Source organism: Erythranthe guttata, chromosome 9 (genome assembly GCF_056151865.1).
Source record: "Erythranthe guttata isolate IM_541 chromosome 9, IM_541, whole genome shotgun sequence".
NCBI classification, from domain to species: domain Eukaryota; kingdom Viridiplantae; phylum Streptophyta; class Magnoliopsida; order Lamiales; family Phrymaceae; genus Erythranthe; species Erythranthe guttata.
Window position 1 is genome coordinate 7,680,913 of NC_142541.1, and position 21,102 is coordinate 7,702,014.

At 33.4% G+C, this 21,102-nt stretch overlaps 2 protein-coding genes and 1 pseudogene across 2 annotated transcripts; all 3 read right to left on the reverse strand.

Moving 5' to 3' along the window:
• Window positions 1-369: 369 nt before the first annotated feature.
• LOC148767982 (uncharacterized) lies at window positions 370-1,323 on the reverse strand. The gene has a single exon (XM_088822721.1). It carries the CDS (start codon window positions 1,321-1,323, stop codon window positions 370-372), a length of 954 nt encoding a protein of 317 aa, XP_088678847.1.
• Window positions 1,324-7,794: 6,471 nt separating this feature from the next.
• Window positions 7,795-8,331, reverse strand: LOC105954345 (uncharacterized). The gene has a single exon (XM_012978021.2). The coding sequence runs from the start codon at window positions 8,329-8,331 to the stop codon at window positions 7,795-7,797; it is 537 nt and encodes a 178-aa protein (XP_012833475.2).
• An 8,529-nt stretch (window positions 8,332-16,860) lies between these two features.
• LOC148767983 (secreted RxLR effector protein 161 pseudogene) lies at window positions 16,861-17,614 on the reverse strand (annotated as a pseudogene).
• Window positions 17,615-21,102: the final 3,488 nt, after the last annotated feature.

Sequence of the window (21,102 nt, forward strand, 5' to 3'; positions counted from 1 at the left end):
TGCAAATAAACCATATAAACTAAAAATTATTAATATAAATGTAGTAGCTTAGTTCTTGCCGATAACGGCTACGTTCGCCTTAAAGAGACCGTCACATAGGTACCCTTTTCCGACGTAGAACCCTCCTTTGGTTAGCACAAATTTTCCTGACTCAAAAGTCAACTTGAAACCTTTCTTGGTTAGATAGAACCACTGATTAAGTTCTTCCTAATATCCGGAACGTGTAGCACATCGTTCAAGGTAACTTCCTTTCCGGAAGTGAATTTTAGGATCACTTGTCCTTGTCCTTCAACCACCGAATAAGCATCATTTCCCATGAAGAGCTTTTGTTCTTGTTCCAACTTTTTATAGGAGGAGAACATGCTCTTGTCATAGAAAATGTGCCCCGGTGTCTACCCACCATCCTCGAGTATCGCTCAATAGGTAGGCCTCTGTTACAACTGCGAAAAGGTGCATGTTGTCGTTCTTGGAAGTAGCTAAGTCCACGGTGACATTTGCTTCATTTTTATTATTTTCTTTGCGGTGGCGACAATCCTTCGCAAGGTGTCCATTCTTTCCACAAACAAAGCACGCCCCCGTGAATCTCTTCTTCTTATTATTTGGTCCTTTGTTAAATGTAGGACCCTTTCGCTTGTTGCTCTGCTTCGAGCTCTCCACCACGTGTGCCTTAGCCACGAATTGACCACCCTTGTCGGTAATTTTATTATCCTCCTCGGTCTTGAGCCTTGCTATGAGTTCCTCCATCGTCCATTTGGCAACCGATTTCTTGTGCCTTAGGTAGTGTTTGAACTCCGTCCAACTCGGTGGAAGCTTTCCAATTATGGAAGCCACTTGATAGGATTCACTCACCTCATGACCCTCGGCGAGAATATCGTAGATCATGAGTTGAAGTTCATTCACTTGCTCACTCACAGTTTTGCTATCGACCATTCGATAAAATTGGAATTTGTCCACTATAAATTTCCTATAACCCGCATCTTCAGACTTGTATTTCTTGGACAAACTATCCCACAAAAGTTTAGCAGTCTTTATAGGACTATAAACTTTGTACAACGGTTCGTCCAAGCAATTCAAGATGTAGTTACGGCATAGGAAATCAGAGTGACTCCACGCATCAATGGCTTGGAAGACTTCCTTGTTATTTTCGGGAGTTTCTCCTTCATTCGCCTTAGGTGCCTCCTCATTGAGAAATTTTGCCAAATTCATGGTAGTAAGGTAGAAGAACATTTTGTTCTTCCAAGTAGCAAAGTCCGTGCCCGTGAACTTATTTGGTTTTTCGGCCGCACCGACAACCTTAGGAGTGGCATCATTGATTGAAGCCATCTACACGAATTTATCCAAACAACGGTTTAAAATATAAGAATTTAAAATATATGAAAAACAAGCGCAATGACATGCAAATGTCTGCCCAATTAAAGTACTATTCACATATTTTGATAATACACAATGGTATTTTTAATGCAGTAAAACAACCAATGATTACAAAGTCTGAACGCACATCACAAATTCAAATTTTTGTCAACATATTTTTCCGATTGCCGATAATACATACTCAAATAAATAATATCAGAATTATATGATAAAAGAAAAAAAAAATTTGTCTTCACATATATAATTGGTTGATTACAACAGAAGACCATTTCAATATAAAATGTATGAACATATATATATTTTTAAATGGAAAACAGATTACCGCACTGGTTTTTGAGAAAAGATTTAACAAAACTTTTGGACAAAACACACCAGATCCACGCGGACTTTATAAAACCAGAGAGCATGGTGAGTATAGAAAAATCAGATTTACTTGAGCATGGATTTTTCTACGTCAAAAAGAAAAACAAAATTCTGTGCAAACTTCCAATATAAAATATGATGTACGCAGAAAGTTTTAAAATTTGAAACTATATTATTGTCTTAAGATTGTTGGTATAATTATATAACAATCTGCGTAAACGAAAAATACTTACTTGTTTGTCGAAAAGAGGAATTGTGAAAACCACAAAGAACGATCGAGGCTTGCCAAAGCAATTCCCTTAAGACAATATTTCCGGGCTGTCAACGGTGCACAGTCTCTTCCCGGTAGTCTCCCAAGGTACAACGATCGGTTGTCGAATATTTGCACGAAAATTCGACCCACGGCGAACTTGAGCAACGAATGGAACTTTGGCGAAGAGAAAGAAAAATATGAAGAACTATCTCTCAATTGCCGATTAAATTCCATACAAAATTGGCCAGATTCTGCATTTATTTATAGGTTGTAGAGATCCATTCACAGAGGGATGCAATGGTTGGAAGAAGAAGCAGAGAGATGTGTCTGTTCTTTTTATCGAGTTCAAAAAACGTAGGAAAATTAATTGGTCATGGGCCAATTAATTAAATATTTAGTTTGGGCAAAATATTTTATTATTTAAATTTTGGGTCAACTAATTTGACTAATTACTAAATATCCCCAAAAGTAATATTTGTGGACACCTAAACCCAAACTAGTCCTATCACTCGATCACATCGAGCGCACATCTTTTGAACTTTAACCATTTAATCAAGACAATTTTCATTCACTTTACTTCATGATTTTGATCAAGTAAATAAATGAAATTAATCTTTACATAATTAAATTAATATTACTCAATATTAATTATTGGAAATCATGAAAATTCCAACAATCCCTCAATCCAAACAAGTCCAAGGGATTTGTTATTATGGATTTGAAATCCCTTCCCCAAATCCTTCCATCCAAATGCACCCTTAGGGTTCTTCGTTTTCGAGCATATATCGGAAAATAACTCGTCGCTTTGTGCATTTATTTTGGTGCCGAGCAAAGGGAGTAGGAAAATAATTAGTAGTACTTTTCAAATATTGGATGAAGCAAACGAGAACTCCATTTTTGGTTTGTTTTGCTACAATGGTTGAGACCCTCTATTATAATAGATTTTAATTATTATTGTTATTATTTGTGATTTATGTTGATTATTTTTCTTTCTTTTCTTTTTCTTTTGTTGGTGATTTTTTATGTTTTCTCTATTAATCCAATTTGAGGATTATTTGGATTAAAATTCCCTTATAAGATAAGAAATTAATTTATAGTGCATTTTGTTGGCACGAGATTTCTATTTGTGAAGATTGAAGAAATCCGCCATACGTGGAAATTAAAGATTGGCAAAGATTTGTTTTCCATGTTTATTTTGGAATTAATTAGAGTCCTATTTTTGTAATATTGTTATTAGGACTTAGATTTATTTCCATGTATTGTATTCTAGTTAGGTATCTTTTGTATTTATCTAGAATAGAAGTAGAAATCGACTAGGATTCTATTACCTAGTTAATCGATTTCTTAGGGCTCAAGTTAGGTTTAGGGTGGTGGATTTCGTGCCTATATAAGGCCCTCAACCTCATATGAGTCCGATGGAGCTTTAAAAAGAAAAATCCCAGCATAAAGGCTTTGAAGGGTGCAGCCCGTGCTGCAGCCCTGTCTGCACGGCAGGTGTGGCAACAGAACAGGTTTCTTCTACCAGGCCATAAAGAAGATCGGCGTTTCGGGAGAAGTGCTTAAAAGATCTCGGGAGAGGTCGATCCGCCGTTTGAAGGAAGTTCAACATTGGAGGAAGTCCAAGAGTGCGGAGGAGGAATTGCTTTGATTATCAACAAGTTCGAGTCGTGTGCAAGAACGGCGTATCACATAAAGAGGGAGTCTTTAGTGTTTTATTAAGTCCTATTAATGTACACTTAAATCTGAACTAGTTTTGCAAGTCCTCGTGGATGTAGGGTACATTTGTATCCGAACCACATTAAATTGTTGTGTTCTTTATTCTGCTTTTCGTAGATTTATTACTGTGACAACACAACAATTCTGTTACGTCACCTAATGTCGTAACATGTAGTCTGTCTCAACAGATGAGTGGACTTTGATAGGCATTCAAATTCAACAATTGGCATCAGAGCCGGTCACTAGATATACTTAGTGTCTGATTTTGGGTTTTGATTTGTTTGCTTTGCTTATTGGATGACGTGTGTTCACAAGGAAGGTTGAGACGGAAGTCTGTCACGGCATTCACCCAATTCCGCTGCGTTGTAACGTGCCCCGTGATGGGACACTCTGATACAAGACCAAGACGGGTAAAGAAAAGTGGCATCTCTGTTGCAGGGGGAGTAAATCTCATCTGCAGGGGAGTTCTTGTTAAACATGGATTCAAACCAATCTATGCCAAAGGGGGAGATTGTTGGCACGAGATTTCTATTTGTGAAGATTGAAGAAATCCGCCATACGTGGAAATTAAAGATTGGCAAAGATTTGTTTTCCATGTTTATTTTGGAATTAATTAGAGTCCTATTTTTGTAATATTGTTATTAGGACTTAGATTTATTTCCATGTATTGTATTCTAGTTAGGTATCTTTTGTATTTATCTAGAATAGAAGTAGAAATCGACTAGGATTCTATTACCTAGTTAATCGATTTCTTAGGGCTCAAGTTAGGTTTAGGGTGGTGGATTTCGTGCCTATATAAGGCCCTCAACCTCATATGAGTCCGATGGAGCTTTAAAAAGAAAAATCCCAGCATAAAGGCTTTGAAGGGTGCAGCCCGTGCTGCAGCCCTGTCTGCACGGCAGGTGTGGCAACAGAACAGGTTTCTTCTACCAGGCCATAAAGAAGATCGGCGTTTCGGGAGAAGTGCTTAAAAGATCTCGGGAGAGGTCGATCCGCCGTTTGAAGGAAGTTCAACATTGGAGGAAGTCCAAGAGTGCGGAGGAGGAATTGCTTTGATTATCAACAAGTTCGAGTCGTGTGCAAGAACGGCGTATCACATAAAGAGGGAGTCTTTAGTGTTTTATTAAGTCCTATTAATGTACACTTAAATCTGAACTAGTTTTGCAAGTCCTCGTGGATGTAGGGTACATTTGTATCCGAACCACATTAAATTGTTGTGTTCTTTATTCTGCTTTTCGTAGATTTATTACTGTGACAACACAACAATTCTGTTACGTCACCTAATGTCGTAACATGTAGTCTGTCTCAACAGATGAGTGGACTTTGATAGGCATTCAAATTCAACACATTTTATATTCATTTCATTTATGCAATAAAAATACATATCTTGTTCTTCATCTTAGCTTAGATTTTGTTGCCCTCAGCCTCCTTAACGACAATATACGCAATGTTAAACATAACATCCGATATATCAACTGCACTTCTAAGTCCAGGTGGCGGTGATACGACTCTTCGGCAAGAAATAGACACTTTTACTATTTCCGCAACTTTTGTTCTTGCGGACGAAAATCTATTACCTTCAAATACCGTTTTGGCTTCACTTAGATGAACTAGGGCAGACTTGTAATAATTGCGACAATTTACATACGAATACTTCTCTTTTTCACGAAGATATTTTGTTCTAAGTGTGTTATCTAGAAGATTCATTGATGATGTAGATTTGTCGATTGCCATGTTTAGAGAGCCTATTCCGAGAGCGTGAACCGAAGTAGCTTCACTAGTATGATTATCATGTATCAGAAGAGAAAAGAGAGAGACATACATTAGGCTTTTTCGTTTTCGGACATATATCGAAGAATAGATTATTGCTTTGTGCGTTTGTTTTGATGCTTAGTAAAGTGAGGTAGGAAAATGAATTTCAGAATATTGGACGCAGGAAAGGGAAATTCCATTTTGAAGGTTGTGTTTTATGTTGAGTTGTTTAGAAAAATTATCTCTATTCTCTATTGTTATTTAACTTTACCTCTATGCAAATTTTGTTTTTTGTCAACTTATATTTCTTCATTCATGAACTAATCCTATAAAATAGGGTTTGTCCTTTGTATTATGTATGCCATATGTAACCCTTACCCCTGATACTTTGAAAACTATCACCGTTAGTAGTCAAATGAGTTAACTGTTAATTAAGGAAGGTATATGATAACTTCAAAGGAAGATGCAAGTATTATATGAGGCATTTACAATCAAAAAATACTAGTAGAATAATATTTTTTTACTACCATACAAATTCATAGCATAAGATACCATATTCGTAGTAAAAAGTTTTTTAATACAATTTTGCTACGATTTTTTTTCGTAGCGATTACGGACGTGAAAAAAGCTTTGCTATGGTAAACGGCCGTAGAAAATATTTTTTTTACTACGGTAAATCTTATTATTTACTATAGCTCCTAGTTTGTCCCGTAGTAAAATGTACCTTTTGTAACGGCTTTTCAATGTAGCAAAAAAAATTGTAGTAAAAAGCCATTTTTCTACTAGTGAAATTGGCTAAAACTCCATTAAAACTATCTTGTATAGCTAAAAATCTGCCAGAATATTATTAATTTGCTTAAAATTCCCCGGGCAGTAGGGGCCCACCTTGTGACTTAGGGGGGTCCCGCCCCTTAGGAAAAACTTTTTGGTCATTATTTTAATGCTTTTTTATTTTATATTATTATTTTTTTTTACTAATTTTGTTCTATAGCCCACTATTAGTAGGGTCTGGATCCGCTCCTGTCCAGCAGCTTAGTTGCGGAGCTTAGACTACTACTAGACAACTTAGACTGAAAATGAACAACATAAACTAGGAGCTTATACTGAGTACTTCACAATACATCAATATATGCTCTATGTGTAAAATCTCTCAATGAGCTCTGGATTATATTGCATCTATTCATGTATTGCTACGTCCTCAGTATAAGCATCCCCATCTAATCTCTCTATTTGCAGAGGTTTTATCGATGAGAATAGCTTTTGCCTGATTTAAACCAAAATAAATCAAAATTATTTAAACTATCAACTCAATCAATTTTGATCAATATTTCAATAGTGGAGCAATTTAACATGTTTTAACTGATATAATTCTTCTGTTGGCTTTCATTGAGATTTTTTTTAGAGATGGGCCTTAATTGAGATTTAATCGATTTATTTTGTATTTATTTATACCTAACTGAGATATATATAAGGGTAAATTACAACCACCCCTAAGGTGTGGTCAAATTACGAAAACCCCCCTCTTGTTTGGATAATTACAACCACCCCTCAACTCTTCAAATTTAGTGGAATCTTCGAGATTATATGGAATATTATCACTTTTGCACCCGTTTTATCCCATTCGAACTCTACATTTTGAAGCAAGATGATCATAATATGTGGTTTTTGGCTTGCATATATCAGATTGTGGTGCATCAGAAACTGTATTTTTACACAAAACGAGTACAAACTAGAGCACATTCCACGAAATCTAGATGATTATGTTGAATTTGACACCATGAGGGTGGAGGTGTAAGAAAAAGCCATAGTCGAGGGGTAGATGTAATTATCCAAACAAGGGGATTTTTTTTGTAAATTGACCATACCTCATGGGGTGTTTGTAATTTACCCTCTATTTAAGTTATATTAATTATTTTTCTTATCTCTTTTAAATAGGAAAAAAGAAGGTTATTAATTAAGACTAGAGACTGGGATCACAGGCCAAAAGAGATTTTTCTTTTTTCTCTGTTCTTCAAATTTAAAACCAAATTGATTTATAATAAGATATGAGTGCATTCGAAGAAACAATTGTAGACAGCTGAAATTGTTTATGATAAAATGAAGGCTGATTTTGTTTTTTTTTTCTTTTTTTTTTCTGTAAGAATACTAATAAACAGTTATTATATTTGATAAATTGATGGATTGAATTGTTTCTGATTCATTACACATTTTTTCACTGGATTTTAATTTCAGTACGTACATATAACTGTGTATAATATATACTTGGAGCAATCAATATAAAGTGCATTTTATTTTCATTTATTTATGCAAAAGAATATCTAGTTCTTCATGCATGTCGTCTATCCCTGCATGAGAATATAAGTAGCGCTTATCATAATTTTCGACGCGTCAATTGCAGTTTTGAGTCCAGGTGGCGGCGATCTTAGTCCTTTACAAGCATTAGCAGCATATTTTGCTTTGTCAACATTTATTCTTGCGAATGAAAATTTATTATCCCGAAATTGCGTTTGTGCTTTACTTAGCTTCGCAAGGGCAGTCGTGTAACATTGACGACACTTTACATACGGGGGCCTGTCTTTAGCAGCGAGAGATTTTTTCCCGAGTGAATTCCTTAGAAGTTTCACCGATAAGTTTGATTGTTCTATCGCCATGCTCAGAGTGCCTACTCCGATATCGTGAAGTGTAGTAGCCTTGCTAGTCCTGTTATCGTGTTTCAATAGAGAGAAACATAATTCAGGGTTTTCCGTTCTCCTGCATGCTTCGGAGAATAGATCAATATCACCGTTTTCCGCGTTTGCTGTGACGGTGCTTAGTAAAGAGATTAGTAAAATGATTTTTTTCAGAATATTGGATTGAGAAATTAAGGGAAATTCCATTTTTTCTTTGTTATTAGTTTGGTGAATTGGCTGATTGTTTGATTGAGATTTTATTGAAACTAAGGGAAATTCCAATTTTTTCTTTTGGGATATTGAAATTAATGCTGATACCCCGTCAAATTGTCATGATTAATGTTAATTTATAGTCGAAACTAATGCCAAGATAACCAAAACCAAACTTTGCTATTAAAGTCATATTCATGCTCGTCCTCCAACTATACTTTTTACTTTGCTTTTTATGTGATAACAAAAGCCTAGTTTTGCTCGGTCTGTTTGGATTACACAGGAAACTATCTACTTATCAAAAAAGACATGAGTAATTTTTCATTTTTCTTTTTTGAAATTCATATAAATGTATAAAAATGTAACACAACATAATATAATTATTAAGTAGATCTGCATGTATAACTAAGATGTACATAATTTTTTTCCCAAAACTAAGCAAATTTTAGTGGATTTTAATTTCACTACTTGTACATAGTTGTGTATAATTCTTTGATCGGATAAGATGAGCAATTAATTTATAGGGGTTTTTGGGATAAAGTCCCCAACCAAGCATGTTTATTATTCTAGGTTTAGGGGTTATATCTATTTCACCAATAAGCTCATTCCTTTAATATTTATTATAAATAAAGGAAACACTCATGTATATCTCAATATTACCCTCAACCATTTATACCCAATTCTTAATTGTAACCCCAATTTAATCAATTTTTTCTACAAAAATCCAATTTTGACCACAAAAATTCAATTTTGACTTTTTTTTGGAGCATACTTTAATATGCTCCAATTTCATCCTTTAACTTAATTTAATCTCAATTTGACCCTAAATTTCACTAATTATTCAATTTTGAACCAAAACTTTTTTTTTTCAAAAAAAAACTTTTTGCCACCGGATTCTGGTGTTGACCGACGGTCAACGCCGATCTCCGGCGGTCAACTTTTCAATTTTTTTTTTCTTTCAGATATTTTCGCCGGTCTCCGGCGTTGACTTTTTTTTTTGCTTTGTTCTTTTCTTTTCTTCCGGATTTTTTCGCCGGTCTCCGGCGTTGACTTTTTTAGTGTTTTTTTAAGTTTTTTTTTTTTTTTTGTTTTTTTTTTTTTACGTCCGACGCTAAACGTTGACCGTAATTGTGTTGTCACTGACAGTAAATTAACGTAATTATACTGTCAATGACAGTAAATTAACGTAATTGTATTGCCATTGACAATACATTTATGTAATTGTGCTGCCGTTGACAGTAAATTAATGTAATATTATTATTTTTTATTTTTTGTTGTTTTTTTTTATTTTGTTTGATTTGTTGACAAGTCAACGTTATTATATTACTTTCGTTGACAGTAAATAACTGTAAACACAATAATATTGCTGTCAACAACATCAATATTATTATTTTTTTGGGTTTTTTGTTTTGTTTAAGTTATTCACGGAGTAACGTAATAATATTACTGTCTATTATTGTAATATTACTGTAAACACAATAATATTACTGTGGTTGACGGTAATATTGCTGTTGTTATAGTAATATTGTTGTCAACCACATCAATATTATTATTTTATTTGGATTTTTTGTTTGTTTGTGTTATTCACGGAGTAACGTAATAATATTACTGTCTATTATTGTAATATTACTGTTGTTATAGTAATATTACTATCACTCACAGTAATATTAATTCTTTTGGTTTTTTATTATGTTTACGTTTGTTGAACGGTCAACATAGTAATATTACTCTATTACACAATAATAATGAGTTTTGTTATGTTAATATTACTGTGCTAGAGATTAATATAGCAATATTATTGTGTTAAACTGTAGTTTAGTTTAATTTTACAGTGTTTAACAGTAATATAGTTAATATTACTGTCAATCCTAACATTGTTGTTTAAATGAAAAAAAAAGGTTACAGAAAGATAGAAAAGAAGAAGAAAAAAAAAAAACCGAAAAAGGTCAACGCCGGAATCCGGCGGGAAAAAAAAATTTGAAAAAAAAAAAATTTGGGTCAAAATTGAATAATTTGTGAAATTTAGGGTCACATTGAGGTTAAATAAAGTTAAGGATGAAATTGGAGCATATTAAAGTATGAGGGGTTATTTTAGTCCTTTACAAAAATCTGGACCATGTGTGGACTTATTAGTAAATGAGTTTTTTGTCTTGATCTCTTTATAAATAAGTACCCATTGATGGACTTATTTATAAATACCCCTAATTTATATTCCCTAATTTATATTGCATTTTGTTTACATTTATTTATGCAATAGAATATCTAGTTCTTAATGTAACAATCTCAGTTCAGATTTTCTTGCCATCAGCCTCCTTCATGACAACATAAGCAATGTTAAACATAATATCCGACATATCAATTGCACTTTTAATTCTAGGTGGCGGCGATCCGATTCTTCTACAAGAAGTAGATACATTTACGAAAATTTGTTATCTCCAAATACCGTGTTCGCTTTAATTAGCTGCACTAGGGCAGACTTGTAATAATTGCGACAATTTACATACGTATACGTCTCTTTGCCAGGAAGAATTTTTTTTCTAAGTGAATTATATAGATTATTGTTTTGCGCGTTTGTTGTGATGACAAGTAAAGGAAGTAGGAAAATTATTTTCGAAATAGTGGATGGAGCAATGGGCAATTCCATTTTGGTTTGGTGAACTTGGACAAATATCTATTGTTATATAAATTTACCTCTTTGCATAGTTTCTTATCTGCAACTAATAATATAAATTTCTTCTTTTTTACAGTTTAATTCCAATTTTATTTTTTGGGAGATTGAAATTAGGGCGAATGGCAAAAAGGCCCATCACAAGGAACTTAAATGCATTTTGGTCCACTAAAAAAACAGTCTCTCAATTAAACCCATCCCCATGTCTTTAATCTAAAATACGCTCAATAATATAATTCTTATCAATTCCAACCATTATGCTCTAACTTCCTTAATATGACACATGGACCCCGGATTTAAACAAATATATCACATTAACCCCCAAAACTTTTTTTTTTCAGAAAATAATTTTCTTTCTGAAATATTTTTTTTTCCGGCCAGTTTCCGGCGTTGACCGCCGGAGACCGCCGGTCTCCGGCGTTTACTTTTTTTTTTTTTTTTTTTTTGAAAACTTTTTTTTCCTGAAATTTTTTCCGGTCGGTCAACCACCGTTAACCGCCGGTTTCCGACGTTGACTTTTTTTTTTTTTTTTCTTAGAAAAAAAAATATTTTAATTAATATTACTGTTTAGGCTACTAAATTACTGTCTCAGACAGTAATATTACTGTTAGGGAGAGTAATATTATGAATATTATTTTCCCGAACAGTAATATTATTAATATAATTGTCTAAGACAGTTAAATTACTGTTGGAGACAGTAATTTAGCATCCAAGGCAGTAATATTAATTAAAATATTTTTTTTAAGGAAAAAAATTAGAAAAAAAAGGAGTCAATTAACAGTTAAATAACTGCTGGAGACAGTAATTTAGAAACGAATACAGTAATATTAATTAAAAATATTTTTTTTAAGAATAAAAAAGTCAATTAGCAGTTAAATTACTGTCTCCAACAGTTAAATAACTGCTGGAGGCAGTAATTTAGCAACGAATACAGTAATATTAATTAAAATATTTTTGAAGAAAACAAAAGTCAATTAACAGTTAAATTACTGTCTCCGACAGTTAAATAACTGTCGGAGACAGTAATTTAGCAGCCAAGACAGTAATATTAATTAAAATATTTTTTTAAGAAAAAACAAAATTATAAAAAAAAAAAAAAAAAGTCAACGCCGGAGACCGCCGGTCTCCGGTGGTGGCGGGTCATATTTTGGGTCAAAATTGAAATTAGGGTTAAAATTGGTTAATTGATGAAATTGGGCTAAATTGGGGTGTAATTCATGAACTTGAAGTTGAATTGGGTTTGAATGAAAGGGTAATATTGGTATATATAAAATGATTTTCCTTATTTGCAAATAAGTTTGAATGGGCTGGATTTATTTGAAAGACAAAAAAAATGGATGTCCCTCTTTCAATCAAGTGCCCTTGTCATGGGCCTATTTGCCATTACCTTGAAATTAATGCCAATACCCACATCAACATTGTGATGGTTAATGTTAATCATCAAAACTAATGCAAATTAAGATAACCAAAAGAAACTTTGCTCTTATTGTCACCTTAATCCTCGTCCTTGTACTATATCATATATTTCACTGATTATCCCCTCTTACTTTGAAAATATTCAACATTAGTAGTCTAATGAGTTAATTGTTAATGGGAGAATGGCAATGAGGCCCATGACAAAAGACTTAAATGCACATAGGTCCAGACAAAAAACAGTCTTACAAATAAACTCATCCCTATGTGTTTTGTCTAAAATACCCTCCATAATATATTTTTTATCAATTTCATCTATTATACTCTAACTTCCTCAATATTACACGTTAACCCCGAATTTGAACAAATATATCACGTTAACCCCAATTTTCATAATTTTTTGAAAAACATAATTTTTTTTAGAAAATAATTATTTTTCTGATTTTTTTTTCCGGCAGGTCAAACAGCTGTGACCATCGGTCTCCCGTGTTGACATTTTTTTTCTCTAAATTACTGTGTTAACAACATAATTATTATCTGAAATAGTAATATTGAATACCAAAACAACAATATTACTATCACAAACAGTAATATTGCTAATATTACTGTCCCAAACAATAATATTATTGTCCCAAATAATAAAATTACCATCACAAACAGTAATATTACTGTTTGAGACAGTAATATTATGAATATTACTTATATTTAAAAGTGAAAAAAAAAAATCAATTCAATACATAATAAGAAAATATAGTACATAGTAAAATTTAATAATATAGTATTATTCATATTATGTATAACATTAGTTTTTTTAAATATTGCATATTAAGATTTATAATCCAAATATATAGATTAAGATTTAACAAATCGAATTTCTATTTTTATCTCTTAATATTTGAGATATATTGATGGAAAATAGGAGATTGATAATTGTTAAAAATTATAATAAAAACATTATTAGAAAAAAAATATTAAAAATAAATAATTAAAGAAACACTATTAGGGTTTTTTAGGGTTGCCCAGCATTTCTTTCTCTTATATATAAGATTACTGTCCCAAACAGTAATATTATTGCAGGAGACAGACTATTACGGTCTGAGACAATAATATGACGCGCGGTCGAAGACACTAAAATTGTAGGTCAACGATAAAATTAAATAATACAGTTAACTTACTATCTCCGACAGTTAAATTACTGTTGGAGATAGTAATGTAGCAGCAAAGATAGTAATATTAATTAAAATAATTATTTTTAGGAAAAAACAAAATCGAAAAAAAAAAAATAACAAATAAGTCAACGCCGGAGACTGGCAGTTGACCTGCCGGAATTTTTTTTCAGAAAATAACAAAAGGTTTTCAAAAAATTTTTTTTCTCAGACAGTTAAATTACTGTCTCCAACAGTAATTTAGCAGCCAAGACAGCAATATTAATTAAAATAATTTTTTTTAAGAAATAAAAATTCAAAAACAAAAAATTACTGTCTCCGACAGTTAAATTACTGTTGGAGCCAATACAGTAATATTAATTAAAATAATTTTTTTTAAGAAAAAAAAATTCAAAAAAAAAAAAAAATCAAAGCCAAAGACCGGCGGTGGCGAGTCAAAATTTGTTCATTGGTGAAATTGGGCTATATTGGGGTGTAAATCATGAAATTGGAGTTGAATTTGGGTTTAAAGGAATTGAAGGTAGTTTTAGTATATATAAAAGGGTTTTCGTTATTTGCAAATAAGTTTGAATGAACTAAATTTATTTGGAAGACAGAAAGTTGGATATTCTTTTTTTTAATTAAGTGTTCTTGTCATGGCCCTATTTGCCATTTACCCATTGTTAATTAAGAAGGGTATATGATAGTTTCCAAAGTAAGAGGTAAGTTAAGTACTATATAAGGTATATATATATATATATATATATATATATATATATATATATATATATATATATATATATATATATATATATATATATATATATATATATATATATATATATATATATATATATATATATATATATATATATATATATATATATATATATATATATATTTTTTTTTTTTTTTGAAATCTATATTATATATGAGGGGAAATTTGCTAGACACCCCTTATTTTGGACTTATATAGGTAGGGATCCTAGTTTCTAGATGAATATAGGCATAGGTCATTTGACTGAAAAAAATAATATAAATAAAATAAAATAATTAGTGTATAGACATAATTACCCTCAATTAATATGAAAGCAAATCTCATATATCTTCTCTCTCCAATCTCACGTTTCTCTCACCCTATATTTAATCTCGCATCTCTTTCTCTCCCTAAGTGTCTCACGCCTTTCACCCTCTCTCGAGCTTCTCTGTTTTTTTTTCTTTTTCTTTATTTTTTTATAAAGAAATATTATAGAGAAGGAAAAAAATAGGGATCTTTTTAGATTATGAGATGATTTCTTGGTGGAAGATTTAAAGAGGACAACAAGAATTCAGAAATCCAAAATCATAGCCAAAATTCACATTGTGTCTCCCGTATGTAGAACATTCCCATCGTTTTTGTTGTTAGCAATTTCCGTTTGTAGGTTGGTTTAACTCCGTTTGTTGTTTGAAGAATTGCGTTTGAGGTTGAGATTCGATTCCTCTGGTTTACAATTTGCAAGGTATGTCTTAAGTTACATTTTACAAACATTTTGTTTAATGTTTTTGTTGTTTGCAAATTGTTCCATAAACAATTTTTTGGTTGATGTTTTTAATGATGCTGATTTTTTTTTCATTTTCTTCAGTTTGTTGTTTGGATTTGGCCAAGTCATAGGTAGTTTATTGCTTGCAATTCAATAATGCAAGTTTTGCTGAATGTTTTTCTTAAGTTTACTGTTTGCATTTGGCGAAGTCATAGGTAATTTTTTGTTTGTAATTCAGTAATACAAATTTATGGATTTTGTTTTTTCAGTTTGCTGTTTGCATTTGACGAAATTATAGGTATTTTGTTGTTTGCAATTCAATAATATAAAATCTAATTTTCAGTTCGCTATTTGCAGTTCGCGGAGTCATAGGCGTCGCAGTTCCCGGATCATAGGCGATGGTGGGGCTGCGGTGGCGTTTTTAGAGTATGGGTTTGTAAAATAAATTGTATATTTTTGTTATGAATTAATTTATTTTTTTTAGTTAATATTTGGAAGAGAGATGTTTGGGAATTTGTTTTGATAGAGAGATTTTTGGGGATTTGATTTGATTTAATTAAGGGTATTTTTGTCATAATAAATATTATTAATTTATTAAAATATTAGATTTTGACTTCGATTATACACACATAAATTATAATATAGAGGAACCTATAGCAAAGTGCCCCATATTTTCTAATTGAGGAGATTGAATCCACATTGTTTTATTAATTTCAAAAAACAACCCTAATTTCCATAATCACCCATATTATTAATGAATTAATTTCACGTTGTTGGTTTTTAAATTTTATCTATCCTATATGTCAAAATGGTGTCTTTTTATTGATTATTTTTCAATTAATAGTTTGTAAAAAAAAAAAAAAGCGTAGATAGGTTAATGTAGTATTAATAATTTTCCCATATTATTATATTTAAATTAATATAGATAAATTCGGAAATTATATCAATTTAAATTAATGCAGTATTAATAATCTTTACGAATTATACTATCCGATTGTGTACTATTCCATTAATCATTCATTTATATTTCATTAATATAGTTTTATAATTTTACATTAATTTATTTTATTAATGCATTAAAATTCGATTTCAAATTAACATATTAATAATATATTATGAAATTTATAATTTTATTATTAAAATACAAAAAACAAAAACCGCGTGTATATTTTATGTATTTTAAAATTTTCTAAAATCAGGATATGCATTTTATGACATGGAATTTGATTTTTTACCTATTTAAGATGATTAGATTTAATTGATATAGTTAGATTAAGAAAAATATTCAATAACCATAATTATTATTAATATTCTAAAATCAATTCCTAATCAATAGAAATCAAATCATTCGAATTGAAATGATTTGATTTCGTACCTTTTTTTTTCCACCTATAATCATGTCATCTGAAATTTGAATTCTAAAATTTTCCTAATTACTATATAATTATCAAAACTATATAAACCCCCATCTCTGTATTTCACCCTACACTATTCTTCTTCACCCATTTCATTCGAGTTGTTTTTGTTTTTCGTTTCTCGTTTTCTCTTTTTGGTTTTTTTTTTTGTATTTTGTTTTCAATTGATTTCATGCATTTATCGTATTATAATTTAATTTAGAATGTTTAAATCCATTTAATATTTTTATTTATTTGAAGAACTATACTAATATTTTTTCTTTATGTATTTCTTGCAGATGTTGTTTACGGATCCAACTTATGTCCTATGTGCTACATTGTTACGGTTTGCATATAATTTTTATAATTTCATTAATTTATTTTTTTATTCAGTAACAATCTCCCACTTAACCTAAAGCCAACTACCCATAAATCGTAATCCCATCGACTCTCGATGTTTCTCGTGGACCGACCTTGGTAAAGGCTTCGTGAAAAGGGTTTGCAACGTTCTCTTCCAAGGTGACTCATTCATACTTTGACTTCACCTCTATCAATGATCTCTCAGTTCACATGATACTTGCTCAAAATATGCTTGGACTTCTGATGAGATCTCGGCTCCTTAGCTTGCGCCACGGCTCCGGTGTTATCATAGTACAACGGTACTAGATCATTAGCATTAGGAATGACATCCAACTCTTATATGAATTTCCTTATCCAAGTCCCTTCTTTTGCAGCTTCGGACACTACAATATATTCAGCTTCAGTAGTGGAATCGGCCGTCGTGCTTTGCTTGGAACTATTCCAACACACGGCACCACCATTAAGCGTGAATATAAATCCCGAGTTCGAGTTTGAGTCATCCACATCCGATTGAAAACTAGAGTTGGTAAAACCATCTAATTTCAACTCGGCATCCCCATGGACCAAAAATATATCCTTAGTCCTTTGTAAGTACTTGAGGATATCTTTCACAACCTTCCAGTGAGCTGGACCGGGGTCAAACTGATATCTACATGTGACACTCACAACATACGCAATATCGGGTCTAGTACACAGCATGCTATACATTATGCTTCCTATGGTAAAAGCATAAGGTTTCCTTTTCCTCTCCTCGATTTCACTAGGTATCTGAGGACACATGGATTTGGAGAGACGAACCCCATGGGATATTGGCAAGAATCCCTTCTTGGATTCTTCCGTGCTAAACCGTTTCATAACGGTGTCTATGTACAAGCTTTGGGATAAGCCAAGCATCTTTCTTGCTCTATCTCTATAGATGCATATTCCTAATACGTAAGATGCTTCTCCCAAATCCTTCATTGAGAAACGTGTGGACAACCAAGCTTTTGTCTGTTGCAACATTCCTACGTCATTCCCAATGAGTAGAATGACATCGACATAAAGCACCAAAAATATCACTGCCCTCCCACTAACCTTCTTGTATACACAAGGTTCCTCCGGGTTCTTCTCAAAATCAAACTCTTTGATAGTTGAGTCGAACCTTATGTTCCAACTATGGGATGCTTGTTTCAATCCATAAATGGATCGCTAGAGTTTGCAAACATTTCGCTCACTTCCGGAAGATATGAAGCCTTCTGGCTGCGCCATGTAAATTTCTTCCTCAATGTCTCCATTAAGGAAAGCGGTCTTCACATCCAATTGCCATATCTCGTAGTCGTACCACGCAGCTATGGCCAGCAAAATCCTAGTGGACTTCAGCATTGCAACTGGTGAAAAGGTTTCCTCATAGTCAGCACCTTGCCTTTGAGTATATCCTTTTACTACCAATCTAGCTTTATAGGTCGATACATTTCCATCCACTCCAATTTTCTTCTTATAGATCCACTTGCAGCCTATATGAACTATTCCCTTAGGTGGATCTACCAAGGTCCACACCTTGTTGGAGTACATGGAGTCCATTTCGGATTTCATGGCATTTAGCCAATGTCCCATGTCCGCATATTATACGGCCTCATTGTATGTTCTTGGATCTTGTCCAAGTTCAACATGATCTTCATCATTTTCGAGGAGGAATAACCTATCAGGCATTTTCCGAACTCTTTCGGATATGCATACTTAAGATTCAGGAGGTATATTAGTGGATTGTTGTATTGGCTCGATTACTTGTTCGTGTGCTTGAACTTCACTTTGCGGTTCTTGTACTACTGCATGTTCTATCATGCTGCCTTTTCTATCGGATAGAAACTCCCTTTCTAGAAATGTGGCATTTCTCGAAACAAATGTCTTTTCTTCCTTGACATAATAGAATTCGTATCCCATTGAGTCCTCGGGATACCCCACAAAGTTGCATAAGTCGGATTTTCTATCCAACTTATCTCCCACTAGTCGCTGCACATAAGCGGGACAACCCCATATCCTAATTTGTTTGATGTTGGGCTTCAGGGAATGCCAAAGTTTGTATGGTGTGGATTTAAATGCTTTGGTGTTAACTCTATTCAGCAAATACACGGTAGTGCGAAGTACGTGACCCCAAAAGTATGCCGGTAAGTTGGTGAACCCCATCATAGATGAAACCATGTCCAACAAGGTTCTATTCCGACGCTCGGAAACTCCATTTAGTTGAGGAGTTCCAGGTGGAGTCCATTGAGATTGTAATCCATTCTCTTTTAGATAGTCAATGAACTCGATGCTCAAGTATTCTCCACCACAATTGGATCGTAGTTTCTTAATACTTCGTCCGAGTTGTTTCTCTACTTTGTGTCTAAAATATTTGAACTTTTCAAATGTTTCAGATTTGTACTTCATCAAGTACACGTACCCATACCTAGAGTAATGGTCGGTAAAGGTAGCGAAGTAGTTGTAACCACCCTTCACACTAACACTTAGTGGACCACTTACGTATGTATGGATAAAATCCAAAAGACCTTCGGCCCGCTCCATTTTCCCTTTGTAGGGTGACTTGGTCATTTTCCCTTTAAGGAAGGATTCACAAGTTTGTAGTGATTTCACGTCGTCCAAAGTGAACAATCCTTCACTAGCAAAATTGTTCATCCTTCGTAAAGAGACATGACCTAATCTAGCGTGCCAAAGTTGTGCGGGGTTTTGATATATCTCCTTACGTTTCGTTGGTATAACATTAATAGGTATTTCACTTTGATTTAGTTCATATAAGTTGTTTAATAGTCGTCCCTCGCAAATCAAATTTTCATTATTTTGTATAATGCAAATCGAATTTCCAAAAACAAAAGTAAAACCTTCAATATCCAAAACAGGAATAGAAATAAGGTTTCTAATGAGAGACGGAACAAATAAACAATCGTTCAAAACAATAGGAAAACTGGAATCCAAAACATTTAACTAAATAGTCCCAATGGCTTCAGGAGCAACTCTTGCTCCATTCCCCATCCTTAGGTAGGTCTCACCCGCTCTAAGCTTTCTACCTCTTGTCATTAGCTGCAAATCATTACATAAGTGTGAGCCACAGCCCGTATCTAATACCCAAGAAGAAGAATTGACAGACAAATTTACGTCATTAGCTGCAAATCATTACATAAGTGTGAGCCACAGCCCGTATCCAATACCCAAGAAGAATAATTGACAGACAAATTTACGTCAATGAAATATGTACCCTTTTCAGAACATTTCTTCTTTAAGTAAGCCTTGCAGTTGCGGCGCCAATGCCCTTTCTTTCCACAGTGATGGCAAGCATCATCAGCCTGCTTGCTGACTTTCGCCTTAGGGCCTCCACTACCTTCACCCACTTCGAACTTGTTGTTTGGGAACGGAACTCTTTCCTTTCTCTTCTTTTGGGAAGAACTCTTCTTTCCAGAAGTAGCAGCAACGAGAACATATTTCTCTTTCTTGATGGTGGACTCGAAACTGACTAACATGTTCATTAACTCATCCAAGGGAGGACCAAGTTTGTTCATATTGAAGTTCACTATGAACTATTCCTAGGAATCAGGAAGGGACAACATGATCAAATCCAACGAGAGCTCGGCAGGGAGGGTGACGTCAAGGTTCACTAGCTTCTCAAGGAGAGTGATCATCTTTTGACAGTGCTCGTGGACCGAAGCCCCTTCGTGCAGTCTCGCACTGGTCAACTCATTGGTAGCAGCGTACCTCGACGCCCTAATATTCTCACTATACATACTATCAAGATGAGCCTGGATGTCGAAAGCATGTAAGTGAGACTCATATTTCCTCGCAAGCGCAGGCTCCATGGCGGCTATCATGTAGCACCTAGCATGAGTGTCGTCTTTCTTCCATGCTTCATAAGTTTCCTTTTCAGCATCGGTTGCAGTGTCGGGTATAGTGGCGTGAAGTCTCTCATTAAGGACATAGAGACGCTCCTTAATGGTGAGCACAAGTTTTAGACCATGTAACCAATCTAGGTAATTAGGGCCATTGAGTGTTTTGGTCGAGGATTGACATTATGGGAATCTTAGACATGATTATCTGAGAGGTTACAGAAGAGGATTATTAGAGATTCGTATTAAATGATTTTACAATTAAATATTTGAAATTTTGTTATTTAATTGTTCTCCCACTAATTATATCGAGTTCCACTTGACTCTAGTAGACAAACGAGAAAACCGATTTTTCTTTAATGGGCTTTAGGTCCAATAGACAAATATAACCTGTAGTTAATCTAGCCCGATTATATT

Coding starts and splice junctions, on each gene's coding strand:
- LOC148767982 (XM_088822721.1), bottom strand. CDS start 1,323: ATGGCTTCAATCAATGATGCCACTCCTAAGGTTGTCGGTGCGGCCGAA.
- LOC105954345 (XM_012978021.2), bottom strand. CDS start 8,331: ATGGAATTTCCCTTAATTTCTCAATCCAATATTCTGAAAAAAATCATT.